The sequence below is a fragment of the Lepisma saccharinum genome, chromosome 5 (genome assembly GCF_977018435.1).
Source record: "Lepisma saccharinum chromosome 5, izLepSacc3.1, whole genome shotgun sequence".
NCBI classification, from domain to species: Eukaryota; Metazoa; Arthropoda; class Insecta; order Zygentoma; family Lepismatidae; genus Lepisma; species Lepisma saccharinum.
The window spans coordinates 72,145,577-72,171,550 of NC_139233.1; the positions used below are offsets into that span (position 1 = coordinate 72,145,577).

General features: G+C 37.4%; 1 protein-coding gene across 4 annotated transcripts in view; it reads right to left on the bottom strand.

Moving 5' to 3' along the window:
- The window catches only part of Sap130 (Sin3A-associated protein 130), a 75,340-nt gene that overhangs the window by 35,635 nt on the left and 13,731 nt on the right, over positions 1-25,974 (bottom strand). For 3 of the 4 annotated variants that reach the window (XM_083122653.1, XM_083122651.1, XM_083122652.1), the window contains 9 exons: positions 25,255-25,467; positions 24,034-24,148; positions 20,544-20,782; positions 14,353-14,477; positions 9,262-9,666; positions 8,157-8,307; positions 5,207-5,503; positions 853-1,077; positions 249-347 (listed from right to left, as the gene is read on the bottom strand). In XM_083122653.1, the coding sequence (XP_082978779.1) occupies positions 249-347; positions 853-1,077; positions 5,207-5,503; positions 8,157-8,307; positions 9,262-9,666; positions 14,353-14,477; positions 20,544-20,782; positions 24,034-24,148; positions 25,255-25,467 (1,869 nt within the window). The remainder of the gene's footprint in view (positions 1-248; positions 348-852; positions 1,078-5,206; positions 5,504-8,156; positions 8,308-9,261; positions 9,667-14,352; positions 14,478-20,543; positions 20,783-24,033; positions 24,149-25,254; positions 25,468-25,974) is intronic. The other variant, XM_083122655.1, reaches the window with a different exon arrangement.

Below are 25,974 nucleotides of genomic sequence, written 5' to 3' on the forward strand. Positions count from 1 at the left end.
AAGGAACCATAATTTTGCACAGGACTGAGAATCATAATGAAAGAAACAAGTTTTTAAAGTGAATCTTTTTTGGGAGTGGAATCACAAGATCCGAATCCAGAAGTGAAAGTGAACTGCTTGTTCATTTTGCGATTTTCCTCTTGCAGACTCCAAAATGCATGTTAAATTCCAGACAAAATTCCCTGTTTTCGATATGCGTAGCATCCCTGTCACTAGTAATTTAAACACAAAACATTTAATGAACATACCTTCAGTAATATATGATGAATGGACCGGAACAGTTGATCTGGAAGGATCCACAACCATAACGGGATTAAAACGAACAGATGTACCACTTGTAACAATACCTGCAAATGAAAGAAATGATGGAATATTATTGGTATATTACAAAAATTGGCCAAAATACAGATAAATATTAATTAGTGTGAAAGTATTACACTCTAATTATAAGTATCAATTTACCAAGATTTTCACTTTAAAATATTCAAGAATTAGATCACAATATTAAATTATGTTATTGCATAATTAAGTTTTTCCACATACAAATTTTGCAAAATAAAATGAAACTTTCAATTTTAAGAATAAAAAGAATTTTGCAAAATTTCCAGGATAATTAGATTCCACGAAAATATTACATGGCCTTTTTACAAAGTCCATGAAATACCAAAATGGTGAAAAACTATCAGCCGGTATAATAAATTTCAACTGGTATCGGCCGACCAATACATTGGCACAGGTACCGGCTGTGCAACATTCAGTACACAATGAAGTGACAAAAACAGAAGACAATACAATTATTCACAATTATTCATGCAAAAACATGAAAAACAAATGAGTTTAACAATCACTTACCATGTACTTGTGTGGTAGCACCTGGCCGGAGCGTAGGCGTGGATGTCTGAACAGTGTAAGGACTTGAAGGTGTAAAAGGACGAGCCGCCACAATGGAGCTGCCCACCCCTGCCACTTGATAGCCGCTAGCTGTTTCGTAGTAGTAGGCCGTGGGAAGGGTATAAGTGGGCACGGTGGTGGCTGTTCTCTCCACTGATCCGGTCACCTGTGTCGTACACGATGGTGCTACAACAAAAATAATTATTATTTGCTAGAGAAACTTGGAGCAGGGTGGCTACAAACAAGAAATGAAATTCCTTGACTTTTCCAGGTTTTCCAAGACAAAATTTACATTTTTCCCTGATAATTACAAACTATAAACTAAATCGATGTTTTTGCAAATGGAAATAATAAACTCATACAAATACAGGTATGGATTTGTTAAGTACCAATATTATCTTCAATGAAACTGACTTAATTTCTCTATTGTCTATGATTTGAATTCAAACTGCAAAATAGTGAATTTGGAAAATTATTACAATTCACAAGCTAGGGAAGGATTACGGAATTTTATCATACGCAGTAAGTTTAAAATAAAATACTTGATTAATTTTAGTTACGACTAAATGATATTAGAGTGAAGAGTGATTGATTAAGAAATACAATTTGTAATTTATCAGTCTCCTTATCCATTCTCTGTATTATATGTTGATATTTCCACTAAGGTTTGGAATCCTCTGCTTGCAAGAACAGTGAGTGCAGACTCATTTTTCGATGCATAAAGCTACTTCTCTCTTCTCTGTAAAGCAAACAACTTAATGTAAGTGAAACAATTCAATTGTACAAAAGAAAGTGTCAATTTTTCCCATACATACTGAAGGGTGCATAATGACCATAAGTGGCGAAGCACCCAAAAATTTTAAATCAATCAATCTCACGTGACAGATACCGATATATTATGGCACAAAAAATTGGGATTATCTTTTTTTGAATTGTTAGTGTTACGATTCCCAAAATTCGAATTTTTGTTTTAGAACATTTTTCTGCCAAATATATTGAAACATAATACTTCCATTGAGCTTTTAAACTATTATTTTAAATTGTAGGTCACATGGTCTACGTATTTTCGTGAAAGTTTGATATGTTGGAACAGATTTTGGAGGAAGTAAAAGTAAAATGCACCCCTGTGCTTAGCACCAAGTCATGAAGGGATCCAGGGGGTGTGGATTTAGGACCCCAAATTTTCTTGATCATGGCTGAAGGTGGGGGTGATGTGATCAGCACCATGCTTCTGGCTACATTACCCCCCCCCCCCAAAGTTTCCTCCAGGTACTCCACTTGATACGATGCTGGCTGGGTGCCGGAGCAGTTTGAACAGGTGGAAAAGATCCTGGTTCTCCCCCGAAGGGGATCGACTACGGGTCTCTCGCATGGTAGTGCGATGCCCTAACGACTGAGCTCCATTATTTCTAGCTCGAAAAATGCCGATGGTGTGCACTTAGCTTGATTCAAAACACATCTCGCACGACAAATACTGAAGATGTGGCTCCCGTGTGATGGTAGATAAGCACTCGATCTCCTGTTAGAACCCTGCCACGTTGCTCTGTAATGAAAAACTAAATATGCTGACCAAGGCAGTAATTTATTTTATTAAAAACATAAACTAACGTAACGTTTCAACCTTCTAGCAAGGTCTTCTTCAGACTCTGTATCAAGTACAAAAGTAACCAGATACAACAAGAAGGGTAATATATATACACAAACATTACTCCCTCCAGACTATTTAGAAAGTTGTTTGGAACTTTCTAGCAGATGACTTTCACTTTCCAACTTTACTTTCACCTAAAAGGCTAAACACAATTACTTCCATATAGAATGTGGTTGGACTTTTTAATCTCACGCTCTTTTCCCTTCATTTTTCTTCCTTCTCCTCTCCTCTTTTTCTCTTGTCCTTTCCACTCTTTCCAACATCTTCTTCCATTCTTTGTTTAACTTCAGTCCCCCATTCCAGTTCATTGTGTCTTCTTCGCCTTGCTTCTCTATTTCCTTGGCTTCCTTCCATTTTCTCACTAGCATTCTCTTCTCCCTTCCTATTTGCTTAGCCTCATCCCACTCTATGTCATGTCCTGTTTCTCTCGTGTGTTTAAATATTGCATTTCTCTCTCTCTTAAGTCGTACATCATCCCTATGTTGTTTCAACCTGTCTTTCAGCCTTTTTTTCGTTTCTCCTATGTACACACTCTGACATTCTTTACATTTTACTTCGTAGATAATCCCTTCTTCTTCCTCTTCTCTGTTTTCCTTTTTCTTGTTAGCATTCCTCGCTATTCCTAAGATGCTTCTCCCTCCCTTCCTGTAAGTTTTAATTCCTGCTTTCCTAAGCACTTTGCATATCTTTTCTGTGGTCTTCCCCATACTCAGAAGAAGACACAATGAACTGGAATGGGGGACTGAAGTTAAACAAAGAATGGAAGAAGATGTTGGAAAGAGTGGAAAGGACAAGAGAAAAAGAGGAGAGGAGAAGGAAGAAAAATGAAGGGAAAAGAGCGTGAGATTAAAAAGTCCAACCACATTCTATATGGAAGTAATTGTGTTTAGCCTTTTAGGTGAAAGTAAAGTTGGAAAGTGAAAGTCATCTGCTAGAAAGTTCCAAACAACTTTCTAAATAGTCTGGAGGGAGTAATGTTTGTGTATATATATTACCCTTCTTGTTGTATCTGGTTACTTTTGTACTTGATACAGAGTCTGAAGAAGACCTTGCTAGAAGGTTGAAACGTTACGTTAGTTTATGTTTTTAATAAAATAAATTACTGCCTTGGTCAGCATATTTAGTTTTTCATAATCATGGAATCAAGGCTTAATGGAGTTATAAATGCTCTGTAATGCAAATTGTTTTGATAGAAGTTGAAAAAATCGTGGGAAATACATGATTGAATGTGGTTGTCGGAATTATTCCATGTATAACAAGCATTATAGTTTAATTCTTGAATAAAATGTTAGAAAACTTGCACATTCTATGTATACAAATATGACACATTTTGTTTCTTTAAGCCTCGAAGAGACAAGAATGTTGGATTTCACGGAATTTTTCATTGTTTTAGGACATTTTTTAAAAAAGAATCGCTAAACACGCCAACAATTCGCATTATTTCTATATTTCTAACAGGCTAAAAATGTGTCCAGACATCATTGCACATTAATAAACACAACTTCGCAGCAATTAACATTTTTCACGGTTTTCGCGTTTGCGAAAAATCAATGTCCCTACTAATTGGGAATTACTCTCTGGGCACATCTCGTATAAATCAGTAGATGGAAAGTGAAAATTTAGCAGGGCTGCCAGAGAAAAGTCAATTCTTGAAGAAAGTGATTTGCTTTTATGATTGAATGATTCAAGTAAATATGATATTAAAATTTATTATTAGTATTTTATTTCATAATATTGGACATTAACTTCACTCAGAGATTAATGACCATCTTTCATGAGTTTAAAGCCCTTTATTATGCATGCAATTTTTGTTGGATGTTGCAGTCCAAAGACATCCAACAAAAATCAATTCCATAAGAGTGCCATGCATGCAATTTCTGTCGCATGTTGTAGTGAGATACTTTGTCGGGTGGCGATATTCGACAAAAATCATATGTATCAATGGAGCCTATTTGTTTCCATGTTCCTTACGTTTGTCCAACAAAATTACTTACTACGACGTCCAACAACTATCGGATGGCGCCACCCGCTCTCATCCCCTACATCTGTTGACAGTTCTGTCTCCTTACTACTCCCATATGGACAAGAAAAAAGGATAATTCAATGCATTTTCCACATAATATCATCACTGGTTTCTGGCGCCGTGGTTGTGTTGTGCATAAAAGGGGCCTAAAAGTTGAGGCCGAAACTTAGCAACAAGATTTCCTGTTCCCGTGCAGTTCCATAACGATATCTTAAAGGAAAAAGTCAATCAAGACAAAATTCCCTGACTTTATTTCGACACCTCAAATTCCCTGACTTTTCCCGGTTTTCCAGGTCTGCCGCCACCCTGTTGGAGATATCACATGATGGGGAAAAAGGGGGGGGGGGGGGTACACTGGTTATGGGTAATGCTTAATTTATTGGTATAGATTAAACTTTCGTCGAGGTCCATGCCGAAGTTTCTTGTTTATACATCAAAAGCTAAATTTTAGACATAAAATATTTACAAGTCCAAGCAACCACAATTCCTATTATAAGTGTTAACAATAGTAAGAGAAATAAATACCTGTCTCAGAAATTGAAGTTATTTTCTTCAATTTGAGTCATCGACAGCATTAAATGGCAATTTTTACTACTACTACTGTACGTCTTTGACAATTATGTTTATTTATGTAAGATACTAACCTGGTGAAGCTCTGTGAGAAGTCTGGATGTAGACACTCGCTGGCATACCTTGTGACTGGGCAACTACTTGTTGCTGCGACTGAGAGGGTTGGGACTGTGGCTGGGGTTGTGAAGTCTGATGCTGCTGAATTGGGATCGCAACTTCCGACGTACTTATTTCCAACCCTGTCCTCATTGCAGTTGGTAACTGTTGTGGGTAGACTTTAGCAACAGGAAGGGGTGCACCCGACGTTGCAGCCACTGTGACTGGACGCGTCGCTGCAATGTTTGCTGCAACTGTTGCCGTTGTGTATGTAACTGGAATTTAAAATAAGTGCAATCAATGTTGAACTTGGAAACTGTAATGCCCTGGACATTACACTATAATTCTTTGTTATTTATTTGGAATGTTGCATTTGTTCTTTTTTTTCTTTTGGTCAAATTAGTATCAGCAGGGACGACCAATTCTTACGAGACTCGCAACATCGTTTTAAGTGCATTGCAGCTAGCCACAGAGCTATAGATACAGACTGGAAACAATGCACTTTTGTTTGAAGCTGTGCACCTTTGCTCATGCATAGCAAGGGAGATATAAATATGGTGGAGCTGCGCATTATAGCTTGTTATATATGGAGAAATTATTTGTTCTCACTTGGGAGTGGAACATGTAGAGTTATATCCTTCTTAGTAAACTTAAAAATTGCAATCTCATGTGGTGCAATGACTCACAATCTTCAAAATAGTTAGTTGCACCTTCAGCACGGATAGTATCTCCAGGCTTTGAAATTTTTGGCTTCAAGTTGACCCACATTTCCAGTCTGGTATCTAGAGGTATGTGATTGCAGCTGTGTGTTTGTGCGTGACTGGAGAATCAATTATTACCAATTATGAGGAAGATATTTCATAGTGGATGTAAAGTGAAAACTGGCTAAATTCAAGGTAAGTTTCGTTCAATAAGCTCATTTATTATAAAAAATTAAGATGTTTTGTATATTTTTCAAATACCATGAGCCTTTTCGATGTTGATTCATAAAATATACTATTGTGAAGGCTTGCGTGCTGGAAATAGTGAAATAATGTAAAAACACAGTTCCTTTTATTTTGTAAAGGAGTTTTAAGAAGACTAGGTGGACAGCAAGTGAGTGTTTAATTTGGCTTGCAAAATATGTCAGATTGTAGAGAAATATTAATAAGCATCTACAATTCTAGAGTCCCGTATTTTCATAAGAAATTCGGAAACAACTTGGAAGTTGAAATGTTATGGTTTAATGTGCAATGTTGAAATGATATTTTTCTCGTAAGAGACAAAATTAAATAAGTCACTTTAAATGTTTTAAGAGCATGTAGGGTGTGCTTTTATCGGGTTTGTAAAAAAAAGTGAGCACAAATATTGCATCTCTCACAGACATGATTTTCCCGCAATACGCAGTACAGCAGATTTTGATATTTGCGTAGATGTTAATAGTGGTTTTTCACTTATATTTATGAAAGTCACAGAAATATCACGTAGTATACTTTCTCTTTCACAAAAAGAGTTACTATTTCAAAAGAAGCCTCAAATCCATTCTCAGAAGGTATACCAATTTTCTTGCCGTGCAACATTACAAAAGGTATCAATGCAACAAAAACAACAAAAAACTTGTGCTTACCGCCATATTGTTTATTTCGATATGATCAAAAATGCGATACGCGGCATTCTTTGATACACACATTGAATACAAATTCAAGTGAGTTTCTAGTCCCTGGTATCAGATGGATAAATAAGACTAACCTTCATATGCTAACCTGGCAACATAATTTAACAAACAGAGATTTATCAACAAGCTATAAATAGCATAACAACAAGAGAATACTAGTAGTATAAAAATGTGTGGTTTTAAGATTATAAATTGCTGTTAAGTGTGTTTATGAAGGAATAAACCTTTTATTAAGGTAAAACAGTAAGTTTTGTTTACCACAACTTGTGACTACTAGTCTTTTGCTAACGACATGTGGAGCGAAGCGAACTTCCTGAACAGACTCAAAGGTACGCAACTAAACTATGAGCCAGTAATGCTTTGTTTTACAATCCTGATATCAATGCAAATACACAGTGAATGTGTTTATCATCAAGAATGGAGCATAATGTGTGCATGCATGGTTTATCAAGACAATCTTTTTATCTAAACACAAAGAAAGTTCAGAATGAGGTATCAACAGGATCTTCCATCTGCAAACAGAATTAATGCTTGATACAATTTTATAGATTGATTCTGTTCTTGACACAACACAAAATAGAAGACCTAAGAGAGGTGAGGCACATGTTGAACAAGTTCATGTGTCACTTGTGCGAAGTACACAAAAGGAAATCTGAAGAAGGGTTGCATATTCCCAAGGCTTCTATTTGAAAATTTCTGCCCAATAGTCATCAATGCACTTTTAACAATAAACTTTCTCCAGCATGTATGTACGTACAAATCCCATTCCGTTGACAATTCATCTAGCTTTACGTTTGGAACAACATTAAGGAAACTTTAAGCAATGTTCAAAGGTGAATCAAAAAAGTACAGGACAGGATTTTTTAAAAAGGGCATTTGGACACACTGTGAACTTTAAGTACATTCATGCACAGGTGACATGACAAGCAGCACAAGCTCCTTGTTGCTTGCATGTCACCCTTACTGGGCTATTATCTCAATAACATGCATCATGTTTACTGGTGGTCACTACAGGCTGGATAGATCCCATGTTAGTTGTCACCTCGGTCTGAAAGCTCCCTCAAGGAAATTCATGTACAATTTCTGGAATTTAAGGATATCTAGTTGATAAGACACCTTGTGTAAGAACAATAATAAGGATTTTAGTTTACTACACGTACTATGAGAACTATATTGCACATATAAGATGAAGTACTAAATAAGAAAAGGTTCTTACACACGTAATGATTTAGAAACTATGGTGAAATTAACTATCAGAGAATAAAAAAACTTACCAGGCCTCGTTACTATGGTAGTCATAGCTATTGCACTTTGCTGCAAAGGAGAGATTGTGTGTATTGTCTGCTGAGGGGGCTTCTGCTGAACAGCACTTACTGGAACCTGGGTAATTTGTATTGAAGGCCCATGAGCTGGCTGAGTTATAACCTGCAATTTAAGGATAAAAAGCATTTTATGAGACACACACTACATTTTTCAAATATAATTAATATATGTCATTTTTGGACCTACATATTTATGGTGAATAAAGATCAAGAATTTGGTACAAAAACTGAACACATTTAGGGGTCAAAAGCAGTACATAAAATGGTATTTCAATGTTAAGATGGTGATTATAACCCTAAATTTGATTTTAAAAACTACACCTATTACACAAAATAAAGACTTCCCCTTCTAATAGTAGATTTATGTAGTTATCAGAGTACTAAGGTTATTCCTATATAAAGGAGTCCATTTTTGCTTCTCAAATTTTGACTAAAGAATTGAGCAATTTTCCATGACTTACATAACTAACAGGATAATTCAGACTTCATAAAGTGTCATATCAGTATATAAACTCTAAATTTTGTGTTTAAGAATTTAAGTCACATTTTGCAGCTCATTTCGCATCATTTCATGACAAAATATGGTAGGAAAATGTGGCCCCCTCCCCCCGAAACACACACTCGCACACAAAAAACATTGCAGAGTGTTATTTCACATTTCGTGTTTCCATCAAAAAGAAATATGCATGCCTCTAGTCACTGCATACAATAACATAACTATCATATACATTTTCCTGGAAGCAGTGCATAAGTGGACTGTGCAATAAATAAGAAAAAAGAACAAACACGTAGCAGAAGTATATTCAATAATCCAACGTTTTGGGTAAAGTAACCATCACTGTGAAAAAAAATAACTCTCAACACACTGGTATTCCCCTACTGATATCAGTGACTCACTATTACAATTCTAAAAAGACTGCTGATAGGCAAATAAATTACTATTTTGCGAGTTCCACAGTATTATTGCATATTTATGTGCAAAATAAATTTTAACAATGTTTGTGGTATGAAATAAATATATGTAAAAAATGCTATAAGTAACTAAGTTCTCAATTACCTTTGGTCCTACAGTCTGATGAGAAAGCGTTGGACGCTGACTGCTGGCAACATGAGACCCTCCTCCCTTCAATGGCAAGGCTGCACTGGCATGTATGCTTCCAGTGTTGGACACAACGACCGGATGGACAGTGACTGGAACAGGCATCACACCCCCAGGGGCTATGGTTGAGGTGGGAATGCTGGACACAGTACTCACTGTTGCCACGGTAATTCGAGCCGAAGGAATGACAGCATGATTTGATGTATGAACGGGACCAGATGAAGAGAAATGAGAACTACCTGAAGTTAACGCAGTGCTGTACGACACAGGGGTGGGAGTCCGTGGGGGCATAATCTGAGCAATAGTCACCGCTGTAGGTACGGATCCACTTTGCTTGAAGTAACCTTTATCAGGAACATGAATCTGCAAGAAAAGAAATAAACTTAAGATTTAAGACAATGATAATTTCAATTTCAACAGTTGACAATAGATTCCTGCTGCACATAAAAATACAGTACCATTCCTGATACTTGCACTAATTCGAAAATTGTAACAATTCAAAAGGTAAAGCCATCCTCTGCGCATTGCAACACTGCCCACATTCACGATCTTGCTTATTTGTAAAGGTTCGTGTGATCAGCACCACGTTCCTGCTAAATTTAGCCCCTTTACAAAGCTACCCTGTGTTCCTTCAAAGTTAGCCACCTGAAAGTAAAAAATTGCAGATCATTTACCGAAGGGGAATTTGTAAAAGTGTGTTTTCTCAAAATAGCCGATATCTTTTTTGAGGGGCAACTTAATGGCTTTATAACCGCCTTCTGCGACAGCATGTAGACTTTCCTGATTTCCTTGCATACCACTGTATTATCCATCAACAAGTTTTGGCAAGAAAAAGGCTTAACACAAAAACAGTCATGGACGCAGCTTTTAAAATAGCAAATTCTATTCATGGTAAATCACTTCAAAGGCGGCTATTTAATCTCATTCTTGAGGAAGGGCAACCTGATATAATTTTTCACATTGATGTCAGGTGGCTGAGTAGGTACAAATTTTTGCAAAGATTTCGTAGTTTGCTGAGTGAAAGTAAGTCTTTTTTGAAGGAGAGGTGACATGAGAAACCAGAATTAGAAAATGATGAGTGGTTAATTGATCTGGCATTTCTAGCCGACTTTACAGGTAAATTAAGTGAAATGAACCTTGCACTACAAAGCAAAAAGAAATGCATTGCTGAAATGATGAGTACAGTTTCATCATACAAAACCAAATTCGACCTAATGCTGACTGATTTAACAAATAATATTTGATATCCCTTTCCTAACATGCAGGACCATCTGGAAAAATATCCCGACTTTGTTGCTCATACAGATAAATATGTGAGTGAAATCGGTTTGGTTATCCAAGAGTTCGAAAACAGATTCTGTGACTTCAACAAAATTTGCGTAGTTGTAGAATACTTGTCACTCCCATTGAAATCAGATTTGAAAATTAATGAAATTGAAGCTGTTATCAGTGAAAACTACTCAATCCCTTGACGATGAAATATCAACACTAAAAAATTACATCTTTCTCAAGAGTCGCACTGAAGAATAGTTTTGGAAGTTCGTGCCCAGAAAAAAAATCCCCAATTTGAGAAGATGCAGTGAAATTGTGCACTCATACACTGCTGTTTTTGAAAATTGCAACACCCAGAAATAATGGCCCAAATGAATCCAAACTCGGAGGATGTGTAGAACAGTGTACCAGCAATAAGTGATTAGGATTGCAGAGAGATGGCGTGCATGTAGGCCCAGCAGCGCCCTCTCTTGTGTGACCGGAAAGGTCAGTGTTACGCCAAGCTCAGTCAGTGAAGAGCTGTCAAACAAAGCGGAAACTTAAAAGCAAGTGCTGGTATGCCTCTTCGAAGTCAAAGGGTGCAATATAAGCATGTGAGTGTGTTCGAATGGGGCAGATTGAGCGGTCTCCGGGAAGCGGGTTTGTCATACCGTGAAATTTCGGCTCGTACAGGGCATGTTGCTACGACAGGGATGCGTGTGTGGAGCCAGTGGATAGAAGAGGGTCGTACACAGCAACGAGCAGGTACTGGATCACGCAATGTGACCACGGCACGGGATAACCGCCATCTTGTCCGCATGGCTTTAACGGACCGTACAGCTTCGTCCACAGTGTTGGCTCGACGCTGGAACACTACAACGGTTGTGGACCTGTCTGCGTCGACGGTACGATGATGTCTGCTGCGGGTTGGGCTGGTGGCACGCATGCCATTGCGTCGGCTTCCATTGTCCAGAAACCACAAACGCCTCAGACTGCAATGGGCACGTGAATGCCATCGCTGGCATGCTAAGTAGCAAAATGTAGTGTTTTCAGACGAGTCCCGCTTAAACGTGTCCTACAGTAATGGTCGCATAGGTGTTAGACGCTACCGTGGTGAACGCAATCTGGCAACCTGCATTATTGAGCGGCATAGGGGACAAACACCAAGTGTGATGGTTTGGGGCGCCATTGGACACAACATGGCCATCTCCCCTCCTACGTATTGAAGGCAATCTGAACAGCAACCGCTACATCAGGGAGGTTTTAGAGCCCGAGGCACTGCCCCTCCTTCAGGCAACTCCACATGCCATATTTCAGCAGGTCAACGCCCGGCTACATGTGGCGAGGAATGTGCAAGCCGTCTTTGAAGAACGACAGTTACTACTGCTTCACTGGCCTGCACGTTCGCCTGACATGTCACCCATCGAACATGTCTGGGATATGGCTGGTTGGCAACTTGTTCGTCACGGTCCTCCAGCAACCACTGTTGATGCTTTGTGGACTCGCATACAAACCACGTGGAGGGAGATTCCCCAGGAACATATCCAGCCCCTCCTTGATTCCATGCCACGACATGTAGAGGCTCTGTTTGCAGCATGTGGGGGTTTCACACCATACTGAATTCTCAAGGTCAGAGATCATATACAGTTCTGTAACCCTAATCATTTGTGTATTGGCATGTACCTAATCTGTGGTATAAAGTTCATTTCAATCATACGTTTCCTTCTTGGTTTTTGCAATTTTCACAAACAGCAGTGTATTTCAGTTCAACATATTGCTGTGAATCAGCATTCTCTTACCTAAAAATAACGAAGAGTAAACAACGTTCCAACATGACAGATGAGCATCTCATGGATTCCCTAAAACTGGCATTCACTGAATACTCGACTGACTTCCAAAGACTAGTGAATGACATGCAGGCTCAGACGTCTCACTAACCAAAAGGTAAGCCATTTCATTTCAACACATCTTACTTTTATTGTATTTATTGGGTTATTTGTATATTTTCCCTACGGTGCTTAACGATTCATAGTAGCTCACTGCCTGTTGTGACAATAAAAAGTAGATCACTACTGATTGAAGTTGGACATGCCTGCCATATACATTTCAATTTTATAAATGTTTTGGAGAGAGAGAGAACTGAGCCAGGTGTTTTAAACCTGCCCACGGGTACACATTCTGATATGTTTCTTTGTTAACTGAATATATATTTTCAGCCACTGAACAGCCTTCTGTGCACAATAAGACAATAAACAAAATGACATGGATTAAATGAAAAGACAAAGTTACAAAACATGCAAATAATCAAGAGTATCAAATATCAAGTATCAAACTATGTTTTAAACATTTGTAGAAAACAATGTCGTGTGTTAAAGGTTTAAAATAAGTTATATGTTACATATACAGGGTTGCTACAATTTTTTGATTACTAAATTCCCTAACATTTCCAGGTTTTCCAGTCCAAAAATGATTTTTTCCAGACATGTTTATCGTCATGATGTTTGCTTTTGAATCTTGTGTTTTTCAATTAAATATATAATCCATTAATTATTATGAATATTCACTTTCACAACTTTTTTTTTTTAGCAAATTTCATTCTACAGATACAAGAACATGGGAAAATTTAAAGAGTAAAATGTAAAATTACAATCGGCATCAATGTATTGGGTGCTACAATCACTTGCATCTAGCCTGTAACAGAGGTACATTATTTCACCATAACAGATCTCCATGATATATAAACAACAGAAAAAGTTCATAAACCATACACAATTTTTCATTTTCTGGTGGATTTATAATGTCGTAGAAAATGCTGCTTTCTTGCTTACATTTATAATTACACAGCATCTGGAGAAATTTATGTTGCATATAGGATTTGTATAGGAAATACCAACAAGACTAAGACCTAAAAAATAACAGTCTATAACCTCATCTTCACCAACTTTCCGAAAATTATGATCAAATTGTCAATGTACTTTAGTTATCAATCCGATATCTGGACTGCAAGTTTTATGAGATATCAACACTATCTTTCTAATATTGAGTATTATAAAAGTGAAAATTTACTACAAAAATTCGAATTTTGCACAAGACTGAGAATCATAAGAACGAAAGAAACAAGTTTCTAAACTGAATCTTTTTTGAGAGTGGAATCACAAAAACCAAATCCAGAAGTGGAAGTGAACTGCTTGTTTATTTTGCAACTTTTTCTCTTGCAGACTCCAATATGCACGTAAATTAAAGACGATCTTCAAAATTCCCTGACATTTCCTGGTTTTCCAGATGCATAGCAACCCTGATATATACGTTTTATTTTTCTATAATGCTGAGAGTCCGTCCACTTCACTCCATGATCAGAAGTTGAAGAAACAAAACCTAATCCTTCCCTAACCTGCCAGACACGCTCGGCTTATGCCACTTCGAGCGTCGGCACGATTTCCTTTGAAGAAACCCGCTATTAGTCGGGTTGGAATCGGCCTGTCTACAGAGGCCGATGACACACACCCACTTGCTTGACTTTCGCAAAAGGCCTTACCAACTGGCATAGTGGGGAGGCACCTCTAGGAATCCTGAAGACTGGTAAACAAATTGTAGTTCAACATCAAAAGAGATTACCTCCTACAATGTACAACAGACAGCCAAAGTTTCAAAAGAAGGAGGGAGTAAGCAAAATTTGGAAAAAGGCACTCATAGACAATTTTGTTCAAAAATAGGCACTAATAACACCACACTTAAAAGAATGGTGATATTAGGATCACTATTAAATAAGCATATAAAGCATATTAAACGATGTCTTACCTGTGTAATATGTTGTGCAACTGGTTGCGTTGTCAATACAGGCTTTTGAACAGTGGTTTGAATTAAACCAGTTCTTGGAGGATCTGTTTGGATTCTGTTTTGTGGAGTTACGGCCCTTGTGGAAACTGCAAACAAATAAAATATATATTATCATGAATAAACTAATTTACAAAAAGTCAACATGAAAAGAAATCTAATTTTTAATCTAGAAATAGAAGAACTGAAGAATGATAGATATATGATCAATTAGGGAAGGACCGATATTAAAATTTTGCTGATACCAAGATAGTGGTAAAAAGTACTGATTCTGACAACCAAGATTCTACCAATTCAATATATAATTGCTAGAGCCACATATTTGTGGTAAATAAAGGATCAACATATCGGTACAAAAAAACTGGGCATATTTCAGGATCAAAAGTGTTATATAAAATGTCATATAGGTGTTAAAACGGTGAATAACACCACAAATTTGATATAATAGCACATTTATTTAGTTATTAGAGTATTAAGTTTATTCCTGTGTGAAGCAGGGTTGGCCCGGGTGGGCCCAGCCCAGTTTTCCCACATGGTTTTTTTCCCCAGAAAAAAACCACCTTGAATAAACCCACCAAAAACAAACTCAAAATGTGTTTTTTTTTCAGAAAATGTTGTAAATTATTGCTTTAAATAATTGTGAGGTTCTAGAATTGTCAACAGTTCGAGAAAACATGTAAAATAAAGGCTTATCCAAGCTTATAATACTCAAAATAATTAATGTGGTACAAGTCAGTGGGTTTATTCAGGATATTTTTCTCAAATCATGCTAGAAATAGACCTTTAACAAGAAATAATATGAACATATATCCAAGAAACAAAAAATCAAAAGGGTTTGAAATATTTAGATAAAACATTGAAGGAACAAAGCTTATAATTTTGAAATGTGGTAGCACTTTAGATATCAGTCACTTACGTATGTGGGCAAGCCACATAGTTTCACCTGTGACAATCAACTTTTACAATAAATTTTTCCATGTATAAAACATTACAAAGGAGAATTGAGTAAATTTTATTGAAATGTCATGAAAGTAGTAAAAAGTTAACTGTGGTATAATTAAATCAAACACTTTTCAAATGATTCATTTCATTCCACAAAATTTAGTATGTGTGCAAGTGTTGTTTCCTTTCCAATGCCTTTCACTGAGACAGTGACCCCTCCTTCCCTCCAGTTCAGTGCATTGATTGAACATAATGGGTTGCTTGCCCATGTAGGATAAATGTTATATGTGATACCCAAGAAGTCGAGCACTCTCATAATCTACCACAATTTTTTTTTTTTAAAAAAAATAGGGGGTGTGGGGTACTCAAGTAAATACAATGCATGCATATACTTTCACATTTTTACAATTTTTGACATTTTCAAACCTTTTTAGACTACAATTTCGAGCTTTGTGCATAAAACTTTCAAGAGCATTGTGACAATACTTGCACTGTAAATTCACAATAAAATTACTGAAACATAATGCACGATTTAGGAGGAGCATGAGTGGGGTGGATGACCAAAGAAAGACAAGTCATCTATTTAGTGATCATGATAACATGTTTCTGCAGCTAGAAAACTTGACAGACTGCAAAGGTATTACATGTGAGCGAAACTGAACAATGTGTTTCAAGATGGTGAATGAAAAACTGATACAGGGTTACCACTCTAGGACCATGATAAAATTCAAGTATAAGTCACGGATTTCAAGGCAAACTTTCCAAAAATTCAAGGGTACAAGCATATGTTTTCTCTATTTCAACCTTGCGTATTACCGCCTGTCACCACCCCCTGCCCCTCCGACAAATACAGTATATTAACAATATAAATGGTCTTTGTGATTCCGATGTATCAAAAATTTCTAATTCAATTCAATAAAATGTTATATATATATATTTAAAATATTTAATTTATAGTGCAGAGTTTACATTTGCCATTTCACATACTCAGACTGGAAATATATATACAAACACAAGTCACAAATATTACAGGATATATGAATCTACGAAAAATTGTTAATTATACATGAATATCAAACTCAAATTTACCTAATCAAATTCAAGATATCTTATTTTGCAATAAACTTCCATCTGTCAGATAATGTTCTGCAAAGGACACCAACAAAGTAAATGGATTGAAAGAATTCCGTTTTATTTTCCATGCAGCTCTCTTTTCCTTCCTCCATAAAAATAAAAGCTAAACTGTGAAATACAGGGTGGTCCATATTGATGGGACACATTTCAAATGTACATTTCTAGAAATGAAACAAGCCATTTATTATGCACTATGTGTAATACATAACCAAGATACAGGAGTTTACTGCACTGTTCATTGTTTGAATATAGGTAACATGCCGTAGATGGGCACCACCTTGAGGAAAACATTTTTGGACTCTTGAAGTCATACTGTCCATACTCTGGTGCAGCAAATCGGTCGGAATGGCCTCTATCTCCCTCCACAAGTTTCCCTTGAGTTGAGCAGCTGTTTGGGGTCTTGTGGTGTACACTTCCTTTAGTTAATCATGCAGGACATAGTCCTGTGGTGTTGTACATGGTTATCTGGATGGCCAATTGATATGGCTGAATCTGGAAATGAGGCGATCGGGGAAATTGTCCTTGAAGGGTTCTCACTGGCACTAGTCTTATATGACTAGTGACAACATTTTGTTGCATTCACATTTGTGTAGCACCCAGCGACTCATTTAGGGAACGAAAAACGTGATTAACATGACGTTCTGGCGCTCAGATTAACTGTTATGGTTAGGGTATTGCTCGGCTGCATCCAGGCGTTCAATACAAGATGTTCGAGGTCGTCCCGGTGAAGGTTTCCAGTCGGCATTAGCTACTTCATGGATGTTTTTCACAGTACGCAAGATTACTTCCAGAGATGGTTCTTTGTGCTTCTTGAATTTTTTATCAATCGCCTTTGTGATGTAACAATGAAGCTTCCAATAGTGAGGAACGCTTCCCATTTAAGCAATTTCAACCAGAGTCCACAGCACCATAATTCATTAGAACAATATAATGTAAATTGAAATAATATAAACTCCCAAGCTCAGGCTTCCAAATACTATGCATTAGAAAAATGTTAAAATATTTATAATGTTTGAAAATACAAAGTAAAATGCGACCCATCAATATGGACCACCCTATACTTGCCTCAGGGCATTTATAAATATATATAAACTCAATTGTATTTGGATTAATAAAAGTTGCATTTTTCTAGTCTATGGAGAAAAATTCATACAAAATTCCCAAAGCCAAAAAATCACATATAATTCCCGGAATTCAATTAATTCCCAGTGAGTAGCCACCCTGTGATATTTCTCATGTTGCACGCACACTCTATACCATGCTCTCTTTTTCCCCAAAACTGTCTGTCTACAATGCATTTTCGGAATATAAGGAACTAAACTCAGACATTGTAGATAATCCATCGGTCCGCAATTTTGCAGTAAAACTTTTTATATTTCATAGTTTAGGAGAGGAATGGTGGTAAAATCGCAAACATACATTTTGCCGTAAATGTAAAGCTTTTGAGTTGCAATTTTTAGGGTTACAAGATAACTTAAAGGATTGTTGTCATATTGTATTTGAGAAAAATTTGTGACCATGTTTAAAGATGGTGGACGAGATAACATGCCTTGAGAGAGCTTTAAGTTATGCAAATATTTGAGGTTAGATTTTCGTAGATTAAGAAAACCAAGTCTCAGATACATTAGGACATTACTGGAGCTTTAAGTTTTTTAATAAAAACTCTGTAATATAATGTGTGGTTTAAGAAGGGTGGGGGAAAGTCACCAATTCTGAGACCATGATATCTGTAGCAAATTTAGAGTTTTTAAGCTGAAATGTATGTCGCAAATACGTACACCCAGGGAATGATTTTATTTTGCATTTGCATTTGTTGAAAGCATTTCAAGATTGTGGATGAAAAATTGATTTTCATATTCTGAGGGAGCTCCAAATTCTGATGCCAGTTTCAAATATCTGCCTAAACTACATTTTTGAACATTAAGAAAAGACACTTAAATATTGTAGGGTATTTTTTAAGCTATAGTGCGACAAATAATTTTTTAACAATATAGTGCATATGTATGTTGTGATCCAAATGTGGGACACTAATGTTTTGTCCATGAGAACTGTTAGTTTCATAGCCACCAGATATTTTGGAGCATAGATACAGTATTTTATTTGGATGAAATCAGTCAAGACAAATATGTCAGCCTTATAATTTTGGCATGGTTAATACACGGAGGGGATATTTAAACTTAAAACACCCACAAAAATGATGGGAAAACAAAATTGTGAACAAACTGCATTGAAGCAGATTTAAAAGTGTGTGTGCAGCTACCATATGTTGTGCATATAGCACCGTGCCATGGAGGCACATTCAGGGGATAAGGGGGTGGGGCCCAACATATTTTTGATCTCCACCATTTTGGAGGTGATGTGATCACAACCAAACTCCACCTGCCTTCATCCCCCAGGACTCATTGATTTGAGGCTGGGTGAGTTCAAGCTGCTTCATGCAGGGACAAGGCCGGAAAAATTCCGACCTTAGATCACCCACACCAAGTTTCAAACCCAGGTCTTCTGCATGGCAGTCAGCCAGCCTGTCTACTCTTTTTTACATTTGTAATAAAAGTAATACCCCTAAGCAGTATTTCTCTCAATTTTCACACATCAATATTTTCTATATTCTCTGTATTATCATTGAAACAAACACAAACATCCACGTCCAAACCAGGATTCGAACCCGGGCCCCTGGCATTGCAGCATGCTGTAACCACTCTGCAACGGAGGTTGACCAAAGTCAATTTTTTCAGAACATAGTATTTTAGATAATTTAATCATTTGTCCCGCACTGTGGCTGTGCAGTCATGCTTTGGGCTCTGACTATGGGACGTGTGCAGGTTTGAGTCTCCTGAGATTTCCGGCCTGTGTATGAGACTGGTGAACACTCACCATCATGATTAAATTGGGGAGCTACGAATGAGTAGCGTAACCCAGTCATGAAAACCTACAATGACGACTGGGGGTTCGTCGTGCTGACCACACATAACCCCTTAACTAGTTGGATGATCTCCCTCCCACCTCAGAGTAGGATCAGGTGGGAGTGAGGCAGACAGTCTATAGGTAGGCATGAACCCTCAATGGTCTTATGTGGTGCTGGTTATGTATGTTTTTTAGTTTAATCATTTCAAGGTGTGAGACCTTGATTGTCAATTCTCAACTATGTTAACAGAAAATATTAAATAGTTTTTGATTCAGTGAACTAAAACAATACAAATTGAATGTTCCAATATATTACTATCAGGGAAAAATGTATTTCATTTTTAAAATATATATATTTATAAACATAACCTAAAAAACCCCAATAAAACCCCATTTTGCCTGGGTTTTATAAAAAAAAAAAAACCCTGGGCAAATTGCCAACCCTGGTGTGAAGGAGTCCATTTTTGCCTCTCAAATATTTACAGCAGAATTAATCAATTTTCTGGGATTTGCATAACTCACAGGATAACACCTCAGAAGGTGTTTTGTCCACTTTGTGCACAGTAAGGCTACAGACCTCAGAAGGTGTCATGTAGGTAAATAAAACCCCAAATTTTCTGTTTAAGAGCTTATTTTGCAGTTCATTTCGCGACAACACATGGTAGCAAAATGCACCTCACACCTTTTGAAAACATGAAAAATTAACACTACAATCTATTGTTTCACATTTCATGTTTTCATCAAAAACAAAATATGCATTATTTTACTTCACCTTTTGTGCCACTTTTAGGTAATTTGCAAAGATGGGAATGACTGATGATATGATGAATGAACACTCACAAACATCCATGCCCATGCCAGGATTCGAACCCGGGGTCCCTGGCATCGTAGCACATGGTTAGCACCACTCCACCACAGGAGTCGGCTAAATGTTTCATGATGAACCTGAATGGTTCATTCACCTCTTTTAATGCATGTAACTGGTAACTGTAATACATTTTGGCTTAGGATGAAACTGTGTTTAGGAATTGATTTTACAAAACCAAAGTATATAAATTAGATCTTTACATCCTAAATCAGCCGATACGGATTAATCTTTCACTCCCCTGAAGAATCTCAATATTTAAAGCATTGTAGTACCATTTCAAAGAAAATACTGGTTCAAAGTTTATTACCTGTCATTGAAGCATTCCTGACTGGTGTATACCCTGATGTAATTGCAGATGCTCTGGCTGGAGCCAGAATAGGCCCTGGCGAGGATCCCTTAGCAGTCGTGATGCTGGTTGAACCTACACAAGATGCACTGCATGCGGGTGATATCCAAGTAGTCCCAGATGCCACAACAGAGGTGGCAGGACTAGCTGCACGTTGAGTTAATGTTGAAGGAACAGATGTTCGTATATTCGAGGTATAGCTACATGAAACAAAAGATCTGCATTACTGAAAATATAAACCACAGGTGAAGACTAGGGCCACATATTTATGGTGAATAAAAAAAAATCAGGATTTCAGCATGAAAACTGGGCACATTTAGAGATCAAGAGCAGCATATAAAATGACATTTTGGTATTAAAATGATGAATTTGATTCATAAACTATACTTACACAAAATAAACATTTAATTTCTAATAGCATATTTATACCTGGGGAAAACCCTGGAGGTTAAAGGCGGTCAGGGGTGTGATGCTGATCACATCACCCCCACTTATGACTGGATCAAGAAAGTGTGGGGCGTTACCCCCACACCCCCTATACGCCTTCATGGCGTGGTGCTATGCACAGGGGAGCACTTTACTTTTTTTTTTTTTTTTTACTTTATAGCATATTTATGTAGTCACCAGACTAAACTCTTGTGTAAAAGAGGATATTTTTGCTTTTCAAATATTTACAGCAGAATTAATCAATTTTCCATGAAATTGCATAACACTCAAGGTAATTCACACTTCAGAACTTGTAATGTTGGTATATAAACTTTAAATTCCATGTTAAGAGCTTATTTTGCATTATTTTGTGACAAAACATGGCAGGAAACATAACTTCTGTCTTTTGAAAACATGAAAAATGAACATTACAGCACCATATTTAACATTTCATGTTTCTATCAAAAACAAAATATGCATATTGGTATGAATGAGACAGTTTCACTGTTTTAAATTCATTTAACTTCATTCCTTTTCTGTCACTTCTGTCACTTCTTTCACATGCTTGTTATCAAAAGCTACTGTGTGTGCATCAGCACTATGGCTATTTGCGCCCATATGAAGATACAGGGAAAAGGCTCTTAACTAAAACCTACACCAAGCTGTAAAATGTGTCAATATCTTTAAAAAAATAAAACCACAGGCTGAAAAACCTATACCTCATAAGAACAAACACATTAAGTAAGCTGTGCGTCAAGTTAACTTTCCAGCAGGTTTTCGCATATGTAGATCCAAACGTGCGCGCAAGAATATAGTTCTGCTAAGAAGGGTTCTATTCTGACACAACTGCATACTTGCAATTTTTAATTTGTAAAATAGAGACAAAATAATACATCCATTAACAGGTGTGGACTTGATCGGTTGCAATCACTGTGCAGACGAACTTGGATCCGCAGATTTGCCAAAGATCAAGAGCGAGTGTAGCGAGACTGAATACGTTGCAGAGAGAGTGGAATCCGTGATATCAGTGTTGCACATCCCACTATTTTAACCCTATGTTTATCGTGATTCATAATCGTGCTATACAGCGGCGAGAATGGCTGAATCGAAGTTTCCTTCAGCACGTACCAGAGTGTTATTTTGGACATCATCCGAAAGGAAAAGCTCTTCAAAGTCAATCAAGTTGTTTTAAATGCATATTCCTCCTTACGGCAACAAGATAAAAATAAAATAGGTTGTGAGGTGATTTGCCGTCAATGTGCGCAAGAACAGTGTCACGGGTATTGAATTATTTGCGGTTTGAGTTTAGGAAGAAAAAATAATTGTTTGTTGTTTGACGACAAAAGAATCTCCACGGTATTAAAACATATCGCCGTGAGAAGAAGGATGTTTATTATTTGGACGAGACATGAGTGAATTCAGGGGGGGGGGGGGGGTGGAGGATACCACCATGCAAAATAACCGCCAGGGCTGAAGCAATCTACGAGAAAGGGGGAGGGGGAAGGCTTATTGTTTGACCCACTGGCGGCAATGAAGGCTTTGTTGAAGGTGCACCTTTACTGTTCCATTCAAACAAAGGGAAGGGTGATTATCAGCAAGAAATGGAAAGACCAAGATTTGAATCCTGGTTTAATGAAGTGATTTATAATTTGAAACCAAACAGTAATAGTAGCAGACAATGCACTCCATTGTATATATCACCAATAACAAATCATGCTCTTTTTGGTGGTATAATTTGAAGTGTGTTTTATAGTAACGGATGTATTGCGAACTAAGTAACCAAGTTTTTCATAAATTTATTTATTTCTAAACCAAAAACAATAATTTGTCAAGAGGGGTCTATCGTTGATTACTCCTTTGTTATTTTCTTGCTCTAAACACAGATAAAGATATATTTATCTGTGCTCTAAATATACACACATGCTCTCATGTTTCGATGATATTTCGCGATTTATATTAACTATGACACATTTATTACATAATCTATGCACAGAAAGAACTTTAAAAATTTTATGTTTCAGGAGACAAAAAGAAGCAAAAATACATTCCGCTTGACATGCATGCGGGTTATGATGTGTTGTGCGGTTGGTAACACTGCAGATTTTCTCAGTGTCTGCGATGTAAGCAACTCGGCGGTTGAAGCAAGACTGGCACGCAAGATTCTGAGCTCAGTTCTTGCGCGAATTGATACATAAAACCTGCTGCAAAGTTAGCCTGACGTGCGGCTTAGAAACACATGATAAACCTTTGACATTTTTATGTCACTTTTCTACCTATTTGGTAATATGAAACAACAAGGATGAATGATGTGATGGACTCCTGAAATACATGAGACAAACACAATGGCACATTCATGTCATACCCTCAGACTCTATAGTAAGTTATGCTATGGTTGCCTTATATATATATTGATGAAGGAATTGGGAGCATGAAAGTGAAAATATCAATTTTACTAACACATCGTCCTGAGGCTTGGCAGTTGAACGCTCATTCACCCCAAATTCCACCGGATGCAGAGCCGAGCAACAAGAATTTTCATGTATAAAAACCTTTGGAGATAATCAATCAATTTCCATATTATCAGCAACTCGACCGACGAGACCATGACATCTGCCACTTGAGAGATTGCGACATTACGAGGCGGCAACGAGCGAGCAGTTCAAGAAACAGTCCAGACTACGGAGAACCAGCCCGAGTCTGGAGAATCAGTGCTTTGTGAATTTTGCCGCCGAATCGCCAGCCACCTCTTATCACCGCCAACAATCTCTCCAGCGGGCACCTGCTTCCATCCGACCATCGCAGATGCCAGAAGTAGAGGGCCAGAACAACCAAGCAAGGGGGTGAGTAGCATTCAAATGGCTTAGGCTCCCAACATTCCTTCATCCGCACCACTCGGTACAGGTGGTTCAGCGAGAGACAAACTAAAACTTAACTACAAACCTAACTCATTTAACTGAGCTACATCCTGGTGTGACTCGATCCCGTGCTATATCCGACGTCATGCTACAATATATTTGTCACATACCTTGGTGTACTTGATGACACTGTTACTGCTGTTGACTGTAGGGTTGATCCTGGCCTAATAATAGGTGTTGCCACAGCTGAACGAGGAGCTGATATATTTGCAACAGCTGCTGGGCCTGAAATGAGCATAACAAGATTATATAAAAATGAAAATCCATAACTCACTATATATAGCGTTATTTTCATTTGGCTTGCGTAAAGACTAATTGGTTACTATTTTTATGAGCTGGTTCCAATGATGATATCTTACTTCTTTCTAATACAAATACATACGAGGGTAAGTCAGTAAGTATTATTATTAAAAGAGTACTAAGCAAGACACTGACTTGGAAACAGTTTTAATTTTTCAACATAATCTCCACCAACATTGACACACTTATCTCATCACTTTATCGGTCCCCCAAAACGTGCTTCCTAAAAGTTTTTGGGCTGCTGTCTCAGCCACAGTCGCACCTCATGTTCAACATCTTCATCACCTGTGAAACATTTGATTTGCATGAGGTTGTGCACTGCATTATGCGGCTACATGGAAGAGATTTCCTCATGAATATCCTTACACATCTTGAGCATGGTTTTTGAACTGAGCTGCGCATGCGTGCGTCTGCAATCTAGTGACTGTGTGTGTGTTCCCCTGTGCATAGCACCACACCATGAAGGCGTATAGGGGGTGTGGGGGTAACGCCCCACACTTTCTTGATCCGGTCATGAGTGGGGGTGATGTGATCAGCATCACGCCCCTGACCGCCTTTACCCCCCAGTAACTGAATTATTATGGATTGTGCTGTCACCTAATCACAGCTTTAGAAACTACTTGCTATTATTTCCAGCTATCCCACACCAGTTTGTGACCTATTTACCGACTCCCCCTCAGTATATTGTAGTAACCTGAGAAAGATTTCACACCAAAGTGACAAGTGACACTTTAACATAAACTGCTTACTTTAAAAAATTTGGGTGTCAAAAATTTGTGAAAAAGTGCACATTATACACATGTAAATAAAGTAGTATCAAATGGCTTAATGCTCTTGTTGCTGCAAACTTTTGACTTTGCAGTCTTCACTCTCATTGTAATAATTGCATAAATGGCCAAATGCATCTTATTTCAAGATTTCCTATGTATAAAAATATGCACTCACAAGAGCTCACTTTCCGTCAAAAACAAGCATAAGCATTGGCATTAAAGTATATAGTGCATACCTCAAGAAGTCATGCTCATATTTACCTCTAGGTACATGAAAACTAGAAATATGTGTAGCCGAAGTCCCAGACTGCACTGCCAATGGAGTGGAAATTGAGACGTGGCCAGGACGTGAAGATGAAGAACTTGCTGCTGCCTGGACCAGGGTTAACGTGGTTGTTGCAGGCTGCCGCGTAACGGTGAGCCCAACAGGGTGACCTGGCGTCAATAAACCTTCATTTAATCCAGAATGAGGAACTAAGCAAGACAAAATTAATCACTTGTAAAGACAACATGCTCTGAACCACGAGAATAAGAAAATAAAACAAAAAATCATCTGACAGCAGTTATCAACTAAACAAAACTCCAATTATAACTCATAATCGATCTTATTTTTTGTTGCTTTTCTGCCTCTTTTTGCTAACTGTAGCGATAGGATTTGCATTTTACTGTGCTTAATCAAATTTACAACTCTTCCAGGACTTCAAAATAACTCTCAAGTCTACTGAATAATGCTTTAACATGGTAATAAATAAAGTGTTCTCATTTTGCACAGTATTAAAGCGAATGGAGTTGATTCAACAATACCGGAATGAAATGAACAAAAATTAAATAGTGTGTTTATACAAAAAATATATCCAACCAAGAAGCGAGTTGGAAGAAAAAGCAAAACATTTTTCCAGTTCCCTCATCTTGGTAAGCAATAAAATACATTTAATGTCTTGATTGTTCCACAAATTTAAATATACCATGTTGATGTCTAGT